Source organism: Thalassophryne amazonica, chromosome 15 (assembly GCF_902500255.1).
Source record: "Thalassophryne amazonica chromosome 15, fThaAma1.1, whole genome shotgun sequence".
NCBI lineage: Eukaryota > Metazoa > Chordata > Actinopteri > Batrachoidiformes > Batrachoididae > Thalassophryne > Thalassophryne amazonica.
The window spans coordinates 85,287,580-85,304,719 of record NC_047117.1 but is presented as its reverse complement, the minus strand read 5'-3'; the positions used below and the strand labels follow the sequence as shown (position 1 = coordinate 85,304,719).

Below are 17,140 nucleotides of genomic sequence, written 5' to 3'. Positions count from 1 at the left end.
CACCACGTCATGCGGCTGCATGGGATACCATCGGACATCGTTTCAGATCGTGGTCCCCAGTTCTCTTCGCAGGTGTGGAAGAGTTTCTGTAAGGAGCTGGGGGCCACCGTGAGTCTCTCGTCCGGGTACCACCCCCAGACCAACAGCCAGGCAGAGCGGGCTAACCAGGAGTTGGAACAGGCCCTTCGCTGCGTCACCTCCGCGCACCCGGCGGCCTGGAGTCACCATCTGGCCTGGATCGAGTATGCCCATAACAGCCAAGTCTCGTCTGCTACCGGCCTCTCCCCTTTTGAGGCATGTTTGGGGTTCCAGCCCCCATTGTTCCCGCTGGTGGAGGGAGAGGTCGGTGTGCCCTCGGTCCAGACCCACCTCAGGAGGTGCCGCCGGGTGTGGCGGACCGCCCGCTCTGCCCTGTTAAAAGCCCGGACGAGGGCCAAGACCCATGCGGACCGCCGACGTTCCCCGGCCCCAACATACCAGCCCGGGCAGGAGGTGTGGCTCTCGACCAAGGACATCCCTTTGTGTGTCGACTCCCCAAAACTGAAGGACAGATTCATCGGACCCTTTCGTATCCTCAAGATCATCAACCCGGCCGCAGTGAAGCTTCAACTCCCGGCTTCACTGCGGATTCACCCTGTCTTTCATGTCTCCCGTCTCAAACCACACCACACCTCGCCCCTCTGTACTCCGGGACCTACGCCGCCTCCTGCCCGGCTCATTGACGGGGAGCCTGCCTGGACAGTCCGCAGGCTCCTGGACGTCCGTCGTAAGGGCCGGGGTTTCCAATATCTGGTGGACTGGGAGGGGTATGGACCTGAAGAACGCTCCTGGGTGAAGAGGAGCTTCATCCTGGACCCGGCCCTCCTGGCCGAATTCTACACAAGACATCCGGACAAGCCTGGTCGGGCGCCAGGAGGCGCCCGTTGAGGGGGGGGGGTCCTGTTGTGTGGGCCGCTGAAGAGGAGGTACTGCTGGCCCACCACCACCAGAGGGCGCCCTGCTTGGAGTGCGGGCTCCAAGCACGAGAGGGCGCCAGACTCAGAAGAAGTGACAGCTGTCACTCATCCTCTGCACCAGCTGTCACTCGTTATCATCACTACCATAAAAACCGGACTGCAACTCCACCTCCCCGCCGAGAAATCGACTACCAGAACCAAGGTAATTTCTCTGCTGACTAATACGCTGTCTAACTTTGTTCTGTGTGCAGTCGCATTCCTGTGAAGACCCAGAAGAGGGACAAACAGGAGCTGCACGAGTGTGTGTGATTTGGAGGTGGAGGTGCTCCCTCCTAACGGTATCTGGACTATAGATTACTGAGTGTGCGGACACACACTCACACATCATATTTCTGCTTTCTGCCAGCAGTACCAGGGTCGACAGTCGAAGACAGAGGCCACCTGGGGACTCGGGACTTGGCGGCTCCGGTGTTCTTCAGGCCGTTAGTGGTGGAAGCCGTGTGGGACGCGGCTTCTCTCTCGTCGGGCGTCTTCTATCTTCGAGCCTGCCCACACTTCACCTGGTGTTTATTGACTGTGAAATTAAGACACGTTTCGTTGTGTAATATCACAACATTAAATTGTTACCTTTTGGCTTACTCATTGTCCGTTCATTTGCGCCCCCTGTTGTGGGTCCGTGCTACGACACCTTCCCAACATAAACATCACATACTAAATGAGCAGCTATATGGATTTAGGAAAAATCGAACCACTTCACTGGCAGTAATTGATTTTGTGGAACATATTACAAATGGAATTGAAAATAAACAGTACATCGTAGTTTTTTTTTACTTACAGAAAGCTTTTGATACCATTGAGCATACCATATTATTGGATAAATTATGGAAGTATGGCATCAGAAGATTAGCACATGATTGGATAGCCAACTACTTGCACAATAGGTACCAGTATGTTCACTTGGGTGGGATAAATTCAGAATTTTTGAGGTGCACTTGTGGTATACCCCAAGGCTCAGTCCTTGGGCCCTTGCTGTTTCTTTTATATAGTAATGACATATGCTTGGTTTCTAAGTTTGTGAGTTGTATTTTATTTGCCAATGAGAAGACTGTGTTTTGTAGTGGGGATCATTTGGGACAGGTTCTAGACATGAAGGAGAGGGAACTACAGAAGTTTAAGGAATGGTTTGATTCTAACAAATTGTCGCTTCACTTTAGTAAAACAAAGTGCATCATATTTGGTGATAAGCCCAGGAGTGCATGTAGAAATTTACAAAAATGCAGTGTTGAAATTGAACTCGTGAATGAAAATAAATTTCTTAGGGTCTTTACTGATGATAATTTAAGTTGGAAAACACATATAAATTATGTTAAATCTAAAATGTCAAAGATCATTGCCATTTTGTATAAAGCACAAGACTTCCCCTTCTAACACTCATTAGTTACTTTATATCATTCATTACTTGTTCCATACATGACCTACTGTATTGAAGTTTGGGGAACCACACAAATATTTTTTACTTCAAAAGAAAGCGATAAGAATTTTCAGCAAGAAACCTTATCACAAGCCAACAAATCCTTTGTTTGTCCATTTGCATATTTTGAAATTTTGGCACTTGATCTATTACATTATAATACAAATATGTTCAAAGTGAAAAATAGACTTCTGCCACAACACGTCCAGGACCTATTTGAAATGAGGGACTCCAGGTGCAATTTGCGAGGAACATTATTAATTCGGAAACCAAAGATTCAAACTACCATAAAAAGTCATTGTATTTCTGTTAAAGGTGTAAATATTTGGAATAATTGCCCGAATAATATAAAATCACTCGGTAGTTTGGTTGGTTTCAAAAGGCTCTATAAAAATTATTTGATTACTTGCTATGGTATGTTAAATTAGGCTTATTGATTCTGTTGTGACATGATTGGTTGTGTTCTGATTCTGTTCTGCACTGCTGCTTGCACGTTTGTGTTTTGTTGTAATTCAGATTCATGGATCAATGTATACTTTGTAGCAGTTATGATGGGTATATGTATATTTTAATTTTATGTACATATGTATAATTCTTGATTTTGGTTATAGGGGTAGGAATTTACAAGCTTTTGCTTCTACCTACACCCTTTTGATCACATGGGTGCATTGTTGGACTATTTTATTTTTCTCTTTCGTGGCAAGTTTTTGTTGTTCTGGACCTGTGTGTGCCAAATAAAATTCATTCATTCATTCATTCAAACTTTGTAACAGTTCCTTTCATTGTTTTGTGTTTATAATCACAGTAATGTGCATGGTTTTTTATATTGTTTGACTACTTTGCTCACAAACAGAACCTCTGAGAGGTCCCTACCAGGTTTTCCTGTTTTTAACACTAATGCTCAGAGGAATACAGAAGTTGTTAGTGTTATTCAGCTGCACGTTTGAGTGTAATTTGCCGTTTTAACTACTGGACAGCTGTCATTTTAATGTTCATTCCATTTTAAGCTCAACAATTCTTTTTGTAAGATAAAACATTGCCATTCATAGAATGACAGTAATATTGTCACAGATATAGTTTTAAAAATAAATAATAATGATAAAAAAACAGTAAACTACAGCACTGCGCTTGTAAAGTGCAAACCTCCACCAATACTTGTTTCCACTTGCACAAATTTTTACCTTGGAAACAAATTTAAGGTCAAAGTCCTGTTACAAGTGGGATTTCATAAGCTAAAATATAGATCAAAAGGGCATTTCAATGTTCAGAACAATCAGAGTGCTAGTTTGCACCTCATTGTCACAAATGAGTGATTGAGGCAATTTTGATTGCGATATAATGCAAATTCTAATCTAGTTAGATTTCTTCTGCGAATCTGATTGGTTAAGCGTGTGAGATTTCAGACCGTATAATATCGGGGTAACGGTGGCAAAATATTCGACCGTTTCACATTTGGATGTATTACTCCACACCCTGATGAGATACCATTCCTGTCCTCCATGCAACTACACATGCGCAATATTGTCGGGAGGCGGAACTGTCGATTTGTCTGACGAGATGCACAATTCAACAGAACACCGGCTGCGTGGTGCTTGTTGTTAGCTGAGATCGAGATAAAGTTGCATGCCGCTGCCAAAATAATTTAAGCTACCATACAAAAGTACTGATGTGGATTCTGATACAGAATTACCGTTTCACATTTGATGGATTTTCACATTTGATTTATTACTCCGCGCTCTGACCGCTGTTGGAGCGATGCTGCCTCGGCTCAACAGTAAGCCTCGCCAACCGAATTACCTACAAATAATAAACCGTGCAAACGATGGAATTTAATTAGAATAGGAATAACCCCCTAATGTACAGCAAACACAGCGTACCCGTGTGGCCAGAAGGGTGTAGGCAGAAGCAAAATACCCACCTCCTATACAATAAAAATATAAAAGTATACACACACACACGCACACACACATACACACACACACATATATATATATACAAGGTCTATTAGAAAAGTATCAGACCTTATTATTTTTTCAAAAACAATATGGATTTGAGTCACGTGTGATTGCGTCAGACAAGCTTGAACCCTCGTGCACATGCATGAGTTTTTTTCACGCCTGTCGGTTGCGTCATTCGCCTGTGAGCAGGCTTTGAGTGAGGAGTGGTCCACCCCCCTCGGCGGATTTTCATTGTCAGGAAATGGCGGAATGATTTGGGCTTTTTTTCCAAACAGAATTTTTTCAGAAACTGTTAGAGACTGTCAGCTGGAAACCATTAGAAAAATTTATCTGGCTTTCGGTGAAAATGTTACGGGCTTGGTAGAGAATAAGGAGTGTTACTGTCACTTTAAGGACATTTGAAATGACCATTTCATTTCTAAACGGATGGCTGTCTGGATCCGTGACCATCGTGTGCCATTTCTCTGGTTATCACAAGAGCTGGACATAAACCATTTCCCGGCAGATTTCACTTTTAACAAGAGATTTTGTCATGGAAAGCCGAGCGGAGGCTTCGCGCGTCACGATGGATTCGCTACTGGAGCGAGACAAAACCACCTCCATTTTGGTCTCACAGGACGGCTTTGAGATGGCGTTCAGACAGCTGTCGGTGGTTTTTCCATCGAGTGATTATCCGAGAAATTGTGGATGTGCCCGGACATGCCAGAACATGTCCCGTGAGGCTTCATCACGGCGTTGCTGTGCGCCATGCGGCACCGCCGTGACGCGCGGAATTCCTCCGCACGTCTGTCTCAATGTGCCGAAAAAGTGCTGATGTCCACGTCTTTTCACAGTTCCTGTGCTAGTCAGACAACATCCCGGATAAAACACAGCGTCCAGTTTGGAAATGAACGGCACATTCCACAGGAGTTTTTGTCATGGAAAGAGGAGCAGAGAGGAAAATCCGATGAGGGGGCGGGACTACTCCTTCCCAAGGCGTGCTCACAGGTGAATGACGTCACCGACAGGCATGGAAAACTCACGCATGCGCACGAGGGTTCAAGCATGTCTGATGTAAAAACATATGAATGAAATCCATATAGTTTTTGAAAAAAAAAAAGAAAAAAAAAAAAAAATATATATATATATATATATAGTATGACAGTGTTTTAGGACCACATTGAATTTTTTTAGACTTTGAGAATAAAGTCGTAATATTACGAGAATAAAGTTGCAATATTACGAGAATAAAGTCGGAATTTTAAGAGTTCCAGAATAAATAAATAAATAAATATATAAATTTGGCACTTCGTGTTTCAGTCTCAACTTGCCACTGAATTCTCATGAGATCCCACTGTTTCACTGTGGGCGCAACATTTGGCACTTCCTGTTTCAGTGTGAACTTATCACTGAATTCCCACAAGATTCCATGAGATCTTGTGTACTGTCAATCCAGGAAGTGTTCAACATTTGCCATTTCTTGCTTCACTGTGGACTCAAAATTTGGCACTTTCTGTTTGGGACTCAGTGTACCATTAGAGAGTTTTGCACCGCTGCGTGGCGCTTCGCTTGTATAGCCTTGCTCTTAACTTATTTGTTTTGAATTGTTTGTTGTGTAGCATTTTGATGGAAAGCGCTTACATTTATTATTTTTATTATTGTTTGCACTCTTGTCAGCTGTCAACAGTTTAATTATCAGGTTCACTTAATACATGATTACTGAGAAAATGAACAGCACATGACTTAACTGTTAGGGGACCTGCCACACAGAACCAGAACATATGATGTAGTCACTGAACGGACAATGGCTAGTTCGGGCTCTGGGAGGGTAGTGTGTGCAGGCATCTTAAATGGCACACAGAGCCACCCATGCTTAACCCCTTCATGCTATAGCAGGCTCATCGTACCACTGCTGTCAATATGGGGACGCCCAGAACACTGCTCAAACACAGGCTTCATATCGCCCATTTCTATAGAGTCTACAGGTGATGTCAAGTCCTCCTTGTCTGCACTCTATGGTTATGCTGTTCCAACTTTACCATAGTGTCACTGTGCATGATTTTTGACATTTGCTTTCTTGCTGTAATTTGAAATATGATGGCAGTGTAGTTAGGGCCTGAGTAGGACAAAGTCCTATGAGGACCCTATTGTAATTGTGCTGTTTATGATTATTATTTTTCTATCCTGCTGTTGTGGCGCTGCCTCCTGGCCCTCTCCTTAATACGTCCACCTGTATCAGTACTGTCATGCTTCAAATGCAAGAACCTTATAGAACACAAACAGAAAGTTCAATTTTGTCATTCATTCTGTTTTCAGCCTTAGTTTCTCTGATCCAGTTCATAGCACCTGAGTTTGAAAAGCATCCTTGAGATGTAAATCATACACACTGTGATAACTCAGCAAACTGTTGCCACTCATAACAAAAGTTTATTTTTTCATCATTTCAGCTTTGTCCAGGAATCAGGCACTGGTAAATATAAAAAGTCGAAAATCCCCAAAGTGTGAAGCAGAATAGCCCCATCTAGTGGAGACAAGTTTCTGTTTTGACTGTGTCATTTGTGAACTGTGTAATTGTTATTGTAACATTTCTGAGAATGAGATGATCCTAGTGCAGAGAACAGCCAGAAGAATACAAAGTTCTTTTAATTATCAATCAGGGACAGTCCAAGGTCTTACATTAAGTGTCAATAAAAGAACAGATGTGTCTGTGAGGGATCAGGCAAAGACAGTTCCAATGTGCAGGCCAAAGGTCAAAGGTTATCAGATCAAAGCCTGGCAAGCAGTATCCAACACAAAAGACAGGGGATAGAAGATTAAAACTGGAACTCTGATGTCAAGAACAAAGAAAGTTTAGGAAATGAGAAAATGCATGAAGCCATAATGGAAATACATCAGGCATAGCAGCACAAGAGAACACAAAAGCAAGGTACACTGTGGGGGTGGGGGTGTTGGGGACAGGAAACATACGTGCAAGGACAAACAAAATCAAACTATAGAAGGCAATGGCTGGATCCCAATCCAGGATATGCATAATTCTGAAGGTGGTGTCTAGTGAAACTCTTCAGGCTTCAGGACTTAAATCTTACATGTTATTTGGTGTGATTTAGTGCAATTAATAAGCTAAATGAGAGATTTCTCATTCCACTTTTCTTACTCATTTTAGACAGAAAATCATGTTTTCCCATATTGGCAAATTGATGGCCTTATAGTACAGAGTCTATCTCATGGACTAGAATATGGTATTGTTACTATTTCATAAAACTACTATATATTTATACACTTACCCAAAGATTAGACTTCAGCATGTTCTGCATTAATAACACAACTGATAGGGTCCTAACATGAAAAAAAAAAAAAATAATAATAATATTTGACACAGGTAAAGCTTTATCTAATTCATTAATTGTCACCAATATCACTTTCAGTTCTAAATGACACTGATTTTTGTTTAAATTCCAATTTTAGTCACCTGTATGAATGGGAAAGGGAATAACAAGGATTTTTCCACATAGTCTTGATGTCAGCGTGTCTGGGCTACTTAGAATTTATGTGTAGAGGCAAAACGGCGCGTAAATGTTTTTTACATCAAAATAGTTTTTAGATCAATATTTGACTTCTACGAGCATGTTTAATGTTTATAATTTTTCTACATAAATATTTCACACCCATTTATCAGAAGAAACCATAAAATGCATATTTTGCACGCTCGCTGAAAACATAAATAAACACATTGTGTTACCATGAAGACAGTTTGAAGTAAATTCATCACAAACAGATTTTGATGGATTTGTGTGACATAATTTGTATCATGTCAACTGACAATGATACAAATAATTCATGGAGAATATTGCTGTCTGCCAAAAATACCAAATAATAAGATGTGCAATTGTAAAAGACTTACAGAGGGTAATGATTTTTCATATATATGATTATTAAAAGTGTCACTTTTTTGGGCCTTCTCCTCTAACCACGGCCACTTGAATTTATTCCCAATGGATTCGTCACACTTTAAACCATCTCCCTGGCACAGAACGACATTTCCATCCATGATTTATTTTGGAGTTTCAACACAACACAGTTGTATCCAGAATGTCACACACTTTGTGGTAAAATTTGTAACATCTCTCATTGGATGCGGCTCGTCCGATCAGTGAGATGAACAATTGCAAATGTGAGACCTCATGTCCTCTATGGCATTTCATCGGCGATGTTTCCAGTCAATTTTACAAACAGTATATTGTTCCTGCAAGTACATACCTCAAATCTGAAAAAAAGAAAAATAAACAAAAGTAGAAGTTTGCTATGGATGGAAAAACTATTTCCAAAAGAGTCACATAACTGTAAACACCCTCCTCAATAACACCTGGAGGTATAAAGTCCAGGAAAGAAGATCCACCAAGAGCATCATGTTCTTGGTGGATCTTGGTTTGCAAGATCCAGTCATTTGGTTTTCTGAAACGAAATGGTAGGTACTGCTACTGAGATACTAAAGAGATTTCTTTGAAAAAAGTTGTGAATTGTAGCACTGTTAGTGGTATTAATAATATAAGCCACACTTTTCACCTCCTGGAATCATTGGCATAGAGGTCTTCAACTTTTACATAAGATGATATTCATAATAACCTCCTGACCAACACTCTTCATTATCTGTTATTTTTTTCTACCTTGCTGGATTTTAAAGACTTCATTTTGCAGTTATAGTCTTGTGAGAAAGTGTTTGGTAACAAATCCCCCAGCGAGGATGAGGATCATAATCAGGACGGTCATGGAGCGGCGTACAAGCAGCTGTTTCCCTGACAGAACCTTTCCCACTGTCGTGATCGTGGATTTATTCTGGACTGGAAGTTGCACCTCCCGGTGTGTTCCGCAATTCTCTACATTCTCACAAATGGATGGAAGAGTCACGACCCGATCTGAGTCTGGAGGTTGAAAAGAAGTATATTACATTAACACTGGATGGTGACATACAGCAAGACATTAAAATGTCATGAAATGACAGGAAGATAAGAAGTGATCATGACTGTTAGGTACCTGGTGTTTTTCTCTGGTTCACTTGCTTTCCTTCTAAGGTTTGGATTCCGGCTCTCACAACAGCCTGATCAGAGACATGACGGAAGTATTTTTACAATACTCAATACCAGCTTCACCAGCATCCAAATATCAGTGATTTTTTTTAAGCTACAGTATGATTCTTTGTCACAGTGCCACCTGTGACCCAAAGGATGCCACAGGATGGGGATGGATCCAGTGGTTGGGTGGTGTGGTGGTTGGGGGGGGTTGCATCCTGCCACACCGGCCCCAATAAATAAATAAATTAATTAATTAATTAAAAATATGTGAAAAAGACTGTAATATTCAACTCTATGCGGATGATACTATTATTTATTGTCCCAAACCTAATATTGCTTACATTCAGCACTCGCTTCAACATGATTTTAACTCACTTCAATTATTGCTTCAAGCTAACAAATTGCTTCTTAACAATTAAAAATCTCATTCAGTGTTATTCAAACAAAGCTCTATATCAGTAGGTGAGCTTATTCTTACTTCTTTGGATAATATCCAATTGTACCTGTTGAGCAGTTTAAATCAAATCAAATCAAATCAATTTTATTTATATAGTGCCAAATCACAACAAACAGTTGCCCCAAGGCGCTTTATATTGTAAGGCAAGGCCATACAATAATTACGGAAAAACGTAGGTCTTTGGCTTGAACCTTCTCTTTCTTTTACAAACCATATTAAGTCTGTCACAAATAAAATTACATGTCAATTGAAACTACTTTATCAGTCAATTAATTGTTTTAATTTTTTTTGTAAGAAAGAGGTTGTCATGCAATTATTACTTCCCATTCTTGATTATAGTGATATAGTTTATCAAAATACTTCATCGTCTCATCTTAAACCACTTAATGTAGTTTACAACAGTTTGTGCAGGTTTATTCTCCACTGCCCCTTTATGACTCACCATTGTGACCTTTATAACCAGTTCTCCTGGCTCACTCCATCTTCCAGACTACAATTTCACTGGTTGATATTTATTTTTAAATGCATTAATCTCAGTGATCCAGAATATTTAAAACAATATTTGACTCCTTTTGGTTCTTCTTATAGTCTGAGACATGTATCTCAATCTTTTTTTGTTGTCCCACAAATTAATAAGGAAATTGGAAAATTTTCATTTAAACATAAAGCGCCCTATGATTGGAACAGCCTTCCATCCTCTATCCGCTCTACAGCCTCGTTGTCTGTATGAAAAAGTGCTCTTGTACAAGACCTTAAAAAACATTAACTGTTTTTGATTCCTCTTTTCCATAACAATTAATTTTTATTAATTTTGTGTGGTAGTACTAATGGGAGAGTGTTAGAGAGCTTTGTGTGTTTACGTGTGTGGTGTGATTGGTTGTGGGTGTGTGCATGTAGACATGTTTGTGTGTAATTAAGTGTTTGTAACTGTATTGTTGCCTCTTTTTATATATTTTGTTATGTATGTACTGCTGCATCTGTCTTGCCCATTGGATGTTTTTGTTGTTATTATTGCGGACCCCCTTGAAATCTCAAGGGGTTTATCCTTTCAAGTTAAATAAATAAAATATGAAGAAAAACAGAAAAGAAAGGAAATAAAAAGTTTTTGAGTTTGATAACATATTGTCACAATTTTTCATTATCATCTATCACTGAAAAAATCTGAACATATCCCACTGTTTAACAATATGAAATTATTTTTTCACTGTATCATCTGTCCATAGACATACGAAAAATAGCTATGATCTGCATGATTGCATTATAGATTCATGTGTTTTTGGGGAATTCTTGATTATTCTGCAATGGAAAGAGTTGCTTACGACTAGTATAAAAAAATTATTATTATTATTTTTAATATCAGTGACAATATTACACTGTCATTCCGTGAATGAGCAGATTGCACTATTGCACTGAATCAGACCCCTGGGATCCTGTCATGTGAGTATTGATGTGTGGGTTGTGAAGTGTGTGAGAATGCATGTGTGGGTCTTCTAGGTGTGTGTGTGTGTGTGTGTTTGCACGACGTTTGTTTGTCTTGCGTGGACGCGCTTCCTCTTCCCGTGTACTGTCGGTTGTGTGTGTATGTATGGGAATGAGAGATTTAGATCTTCGCGTCCGGGTTTATATGGTGCTGTTGTCGTGTTTACCCTTTAGTTCCTTGTTTACAGCTGTGTCTTATTGTCATCATGGTTACACTTAGTATCTGAGTGCAGCAATAAGGCAGCTGTCCTGTGCGACTAGTTTGATATTCGATATTCAGACATTCGGTGAGGGTACAGTGTTTTGGTATCTCTTATGGTTTTCGTATTGGAGTTATTTTAGTAGTTTCTGTCTTCTGATGTTTTCTGTATTAAATAGTTCCACATGTGCTCTTGCAGACTTTATTCTGTGGTTCACTGTTTCATGACCTGGGTTTATTTACCATGTTGATAATCTGTTTTCTTTTCCTGTGAGCTGGGTTTTAGTATTTTCTGTGTCCCCTCTGATGTCACCCTTGGTCCTCACGTGCTTTTGTTTCTCCTGATTGCTCACACCTGGTTGCAATTAACCGAAGTGTATTTAGTCACATCAGTTTGCTTCTTCTTTGCCGGCTGTTTGTATTTGTACTTGTCAGTTACTGCTTCGTTACGTTTGCCAGTCACCACCCATCACCACCTATTTGTATGTGTCTCCACTGTCTCCTTTTGGTCAGTAGTTTTACGATGTGGATTTTTGCACTCTGTCTATTTTTGTTTTTTTGTCAATTGAACAAATTTTGTTTCTGTCTTTAACGACACTAGTTATTTTTGGAGTTGTGATTTTGGAGCCTCTGTTTGTCACTGCCATTTTGGGAAGAATTAAAACCTTTAGTTTTTACATAAGACAGCCTCTCGTGTTTTGGCTAAACTGCATTTTGAGGTCCAACTCGGTTCCTGGTTTTTTAACCATAACAGAAACTGTGATTGTTCAATGTCTTCAAAAGTGTGTAAAACGGGTGCATTATGGCAAAGACAGCGAACTCAAGTGACAGGATTTGTGGCCACCAAAGCTCCCAGAGGTGAAACATTTCAGTGCTCCCACCTTGCAAAACCTCCTCCATCTCAGTACACCTGATGCAACAAAATGTGCAAAATTTACTGATATGTTTGACATATCAGTTTGACAAAATTAATTAGTCATCCCAGGAAGAAGTAGCCGAAATGTTTCTGAAGAGAGATGTTTCATGATGGTGCCATCGCGGAGGGCTGTTGTTTGTTTGTTTGTTTGTGTGTGTGTGTGTGTGTGTGTGTGTGGGGGGGGGGGGGGGGGGTAGCCTACGCATGTAAGCTAGCACGATGTCAGAAAGACAGAGAAATGATGATCGCCTATGGAATTAACAATGAAAATATTTTGGGATGTGTGGAATAACCAGCCCAATCTCATGTTTTTTTTGTCCTCCCATCATGAAATAATTCAAAATTTTGTGACTTTTTTTTAAAAACTCACTATTACTAACCCTACTCCTTCCCCCAACCCCAACCATAACTACCCTGATTCCCCACTTCACTTTTAATTTCATGCAGCCATCATGGAATGCATTAGAATGAATTTGTGCTGCCGTGACGAAAATGAGGCGCTTTTCGTGACAATATCACAAACCAATAGATTAATGTATATTTCGTGCTGCTGAATCATGACATGCCATGAAACTGGGTTGGGAATAACAATAATGATAATGAGTTAAAACAGAAGATTAATCAGAGACACATCACTAAATAGTGTATGGGGAAATTATAGACTAAAAAGTGTGCAAATGCTCAACACAGGAATTTATAGTAACACTCATTTTATTCAGTCAGACTTAAAACATGCGTAATAACATTAGCCTATAGAGTTTTGTGCACAACCTCATCCTTGCTGGTTTGGAGGTGGTCACCCTTGTGTGTGAATCTGCGTGTGTGAATTGCCTTTAGCCTTTGTTTGATGATGATGCTGTGAGTAGACTTGGACTTATTAGACTTATTTTAGCTGCCCTCATTCTACAAAAAGGCAGAAATTAGTAGTTGGCAGTAGAGACTGTGAAAACTTGCCAAAACAAAATTCCAGATAATCCATGTCTGCTACGTTTAAGATGCATGGAATTTAATAAACGCAAACTGAATTTCAGACATCTTATATATATATATATATTACTCTGGAGCAAAGATGACAGACAGTGTTTGACATAAGCAAAGCACAAACAGGAATCTATTGCAATGATTCCAATTGAAAATAATGGAGAAGCAACCTGAGCTTCTTCTGGCATTTTTACATAAAACAAACACAATAAGAATGTCTATAAACCCAGAGAATATATTCATGAGGTTTTCAGGCACGATATGCAAATAGTTTAATGCTGTTGTCCGTGTGGAGCCTGATCAGAGCATCTCAAATGCATTTCTTCTGTCATTAATGTACTGAGGGTACCCATAATGCACCTGGACACAGCATTTCCACACTAAAACCTTCAAAATTAGTGCATTACTTTAAAACTAAAACATATATCTGATATTTTCACTTTATTAAACTTCAGATGTGACGTTAATTTAAATAACTTGTTCAAAATTAGTTTGGTTAAAATTTTAGTTAAAACTGTTAGTTTTAATTGTTTTTAGTTAAAAAGTTAAAACTGTATGCCTCTGGATGACTTAGGTGATATTGCCAGCATATCAGTATGGGGTCAAAAGAAATGAGCTTTTTTTCTTTCCTGTGACCAGCTCTCCTTTGCCTGCAGAGGATAGAGCAGTGTCTTCTAGAACCAGCTCTCCTTTGCCTGCAGAGGATAGACCTGCACATCTACTACAAATGTTTATAACGTAAAGCTTTGTTCACCACATCTGCAAAAATATGTTAGTGGTCTAAAAATTATCAGACCAAAACTTATTGGAAGATAATTGGTCCGATGATGGTTTTCAAAGTTATCTGAAAAGCTAATCCAATAATGAAAACATGAGCTTCAATGGTTAGCGGATTAGCAGAACTGTGCCCACCACTAGTGTTGCAGCATATTTTTTAAGTGCTCCAGAGCAAACATTGGTCACCTCCTTGAGGGAATACAGCTGACAGTGAGTAGGCGGCATGGTGACTTAGTGGTTAGCACTGGTGCCTCACAGCAGGAAGGTTGTGGGATTGCTTCCCACCCTGTCTGTGTGGAGTTTACATGTTCTTTGGGTGTCTGTGTGGGTTTCCTGTGAGCACTCCAGTTTCCTCTCACAATCAAAAACATGCTTATTTAGGGTCTGCTCCTTTCTCTGCCTTTGACCAAGGCAGCGTCTCTACATCCGGAGTTGGTCCCCGGATGCTGGACTGTGGCTGCCCACTGCTCCTGGTGGTTAGATTGTGTCTAACTGTAATTAGGATGGATTAAATGCAGAGGACATCTTTTGTTGTATGTATGTATATATGTACAATGACAATAAAGGTTCTGTTTTAGCTTAAGAAGAGGTATTTTCACATTTGTAAGTTTACTATACTGTATACTTTTATGTGTTCTTGCTGACATCCACTTGGATGGTTATAAAGCCGACTACTTTTACACAGTGATTGTAATGGATGCAACCATCTATATTGCATTACACCAATACTGTTAATGTCAATTTTTCTAATACTCTCATTCTCAGTGTTCTCTTGACCCACCTGGCCTCTCTTTCTCTCCCCTTTGGGCTTATTTGTAGTGAAGGTTCACCTTTTCTTGATGGGGAGTTTACATGTGTTCTTTTTCTTTCATTGTGAGTTTACTAAATGGCTCTTATTGTAATTCTAGAAGGGACCGACTCAGATGACTTCAGCAAATCTGACCACAACTCTGCTTCTTGCATTATTTAAACTATACCATAACTGACTCTGCTCTCTTTCTTTCCTTTGTCTGCCTGTCTCTGCATCTCTCTCTCTCGATCTTTCTCTCTCTCATTGTCTGTCCGTTTTTCATACTTTAAGATGCCACTTTAATGAGCATCTCTTTATTTTACCTGGATATATGGTCTTACTGTGGGCATAATTGTATATTTGTATAAACAGTATATTTCATTAAACACTGAAAAGACATCTCTAGCAGTGTTTCTCTAACATCCACTTTCACTTCAAGATGGGAATTGTGACACTGTGGCCATCTCTCTCAAGATAAAGTCTCTGTGTGTAGAGAAAGAGTGTATGAGGTCTATTAGAAAAGTATCCGACCTTATTATTTTTTTCAAAAACCATATGGATTTGAATCACGTGTGATTACATCAGACATGCTTGAACCCTCGTTGGCATGCGAGAGTTTTTTCACGCCTGTCGGTTATGTCATTCGCCTGTGGGCAGTCTTTGAGTGAGGAGTCGCCCACCCTCTCGTCGATTTTTTCATTGTTTAGGAATGTCTCAGAGACTGCTGTTTTGTTTGATCAAAATTTTTTCAAAACTGTAAGGCACAACTGAGTGGACACCATTCGATAAATTCAGCTGGTTTTCGGTAAAAATTTTAACGGCTGATGAGAGATTTTGGTCTGGTAGTGTCGCCGTAAGCACGGCCCACGGCGGCTGACGGCGATCTGCGCTTCGAGGCGGCAGCATCTCGCCATTACAAGTTGAAAACTTCCACATTTCAGGCTCTGTTGACCCAGTAAGTCGTCAGAGAACAGAGAACTTTCAGAAGAAGTCGGCATGAGGAGTTTATTCGGACATTCCATTGTTAACGGACATTTTGTAATGAAAGAACGTGCGGGCAGATGTCGGGCCGGACCCGACCGCGGGGGGTCGTGACAGGAAAAACCTTAATGGGCAAGTTGGAACATGCCCAAGCTGTTAAACAATTTCTCAGTTACTCACTTGTTGAAAGCCATCAAAAGCCGCCTGAATTTTACAAATGGTTTTCAACACGGAGGTGTTTTTCCTGTCGCGGCGCACACAGAATTTGAGCGCACGTCTTTCATTAAAAAACGTCCTTAAACAGTGGAATGTCCGCATAAAGTCCTCATGCCAGCCTCTTCTGAATCTTCTTTGTTCTCTCACGACGTCCTGGGTGAATTAAGCCTTAAATTAGGATGTTTTCAGGTCTAAACAGGCCGACAACGGCGCATGGAAGCGCTGCACAACGTCCCGCTCCATGGGAAGTCCTTACACCGACAGAAACACCCCATAATCTCTCATCAGCCATTAAACTTTTCACCGAAAACCAGCTTAATTTCTTGAATAGCGTCCACTCGGGTATTCCTCACAGGTCCAGAAAAAATTTTGATAAAGCAACGCGCGCCGTCTCGAGCAGCGTGTGAAACAAAGGAATTCAGCCGAGAGGGCGGGACCACATCTCACTCAAGGCCTGCCCACAGGGAAATGACGTCACCGACACGTGTGAAAAAACTCACGCATGCGCACGAGGGTTCAAGCATGATTGGTGTAATCGCACATCATTCAAATCCATATAGTTAAAAAAAAAATAAAAGGGTCGGTTTATTATCTAATAGACCTCGTATACATTTTCTAACAAGGTTACTCTCTTCTATGTAGGCTGCTGTGCTTTATTGAAAGTTTAGAAACAATACAATGTGCACATATATCCTTTGGTATGTCGTGCACCTTCACATATTGCATAAATCATTATGGTGGGGCACCATGTCCAACAATGCCAAGGGCATTTTTGATCCAAGTCCACCCCTGACAGGGCATGTCAGAGCACAAATCGAGCAAGTCAGTGGAATTGTCTGTAGACCTCTGAGACAGGATCGTCTTAGGCACAAACCTGAGGAAGGCTACAGAAAAATTTCTACTGCTTTGAA

At 40.5% G+C, this 17,140-nt stretch overlaps 1 protein-coding gene across 1 annotated transcript in view; it reads right to left on the bottom strand.

The window, feature by feature from the left end:
* Positions 1-9,059: 9,059 nt before the first annotated feature.
* The window catches only part of LOC117526663 (multidrug and toxin extrusion protein 1-like), a 49,242-nt gene continuing 41,161 nt past the window's right edge, over positions 9,060-17,140 (bottom strand). Inside the window, exons 13-14 of the mRNA XM_034188716.1 lie at positions 9,396-9,459; positions 9,060-9,283 (exon numbers count right to left, since the gene is read on the bottom strand). Coding sequence (XP_034044607.1) covers positions 9,060-9,283; positions 9,396-9,459 — 288 coding nt within the window. The remainder of the gene's footprint in view (positions 9,284-9,395; positions 9,460-17,140) is intronic.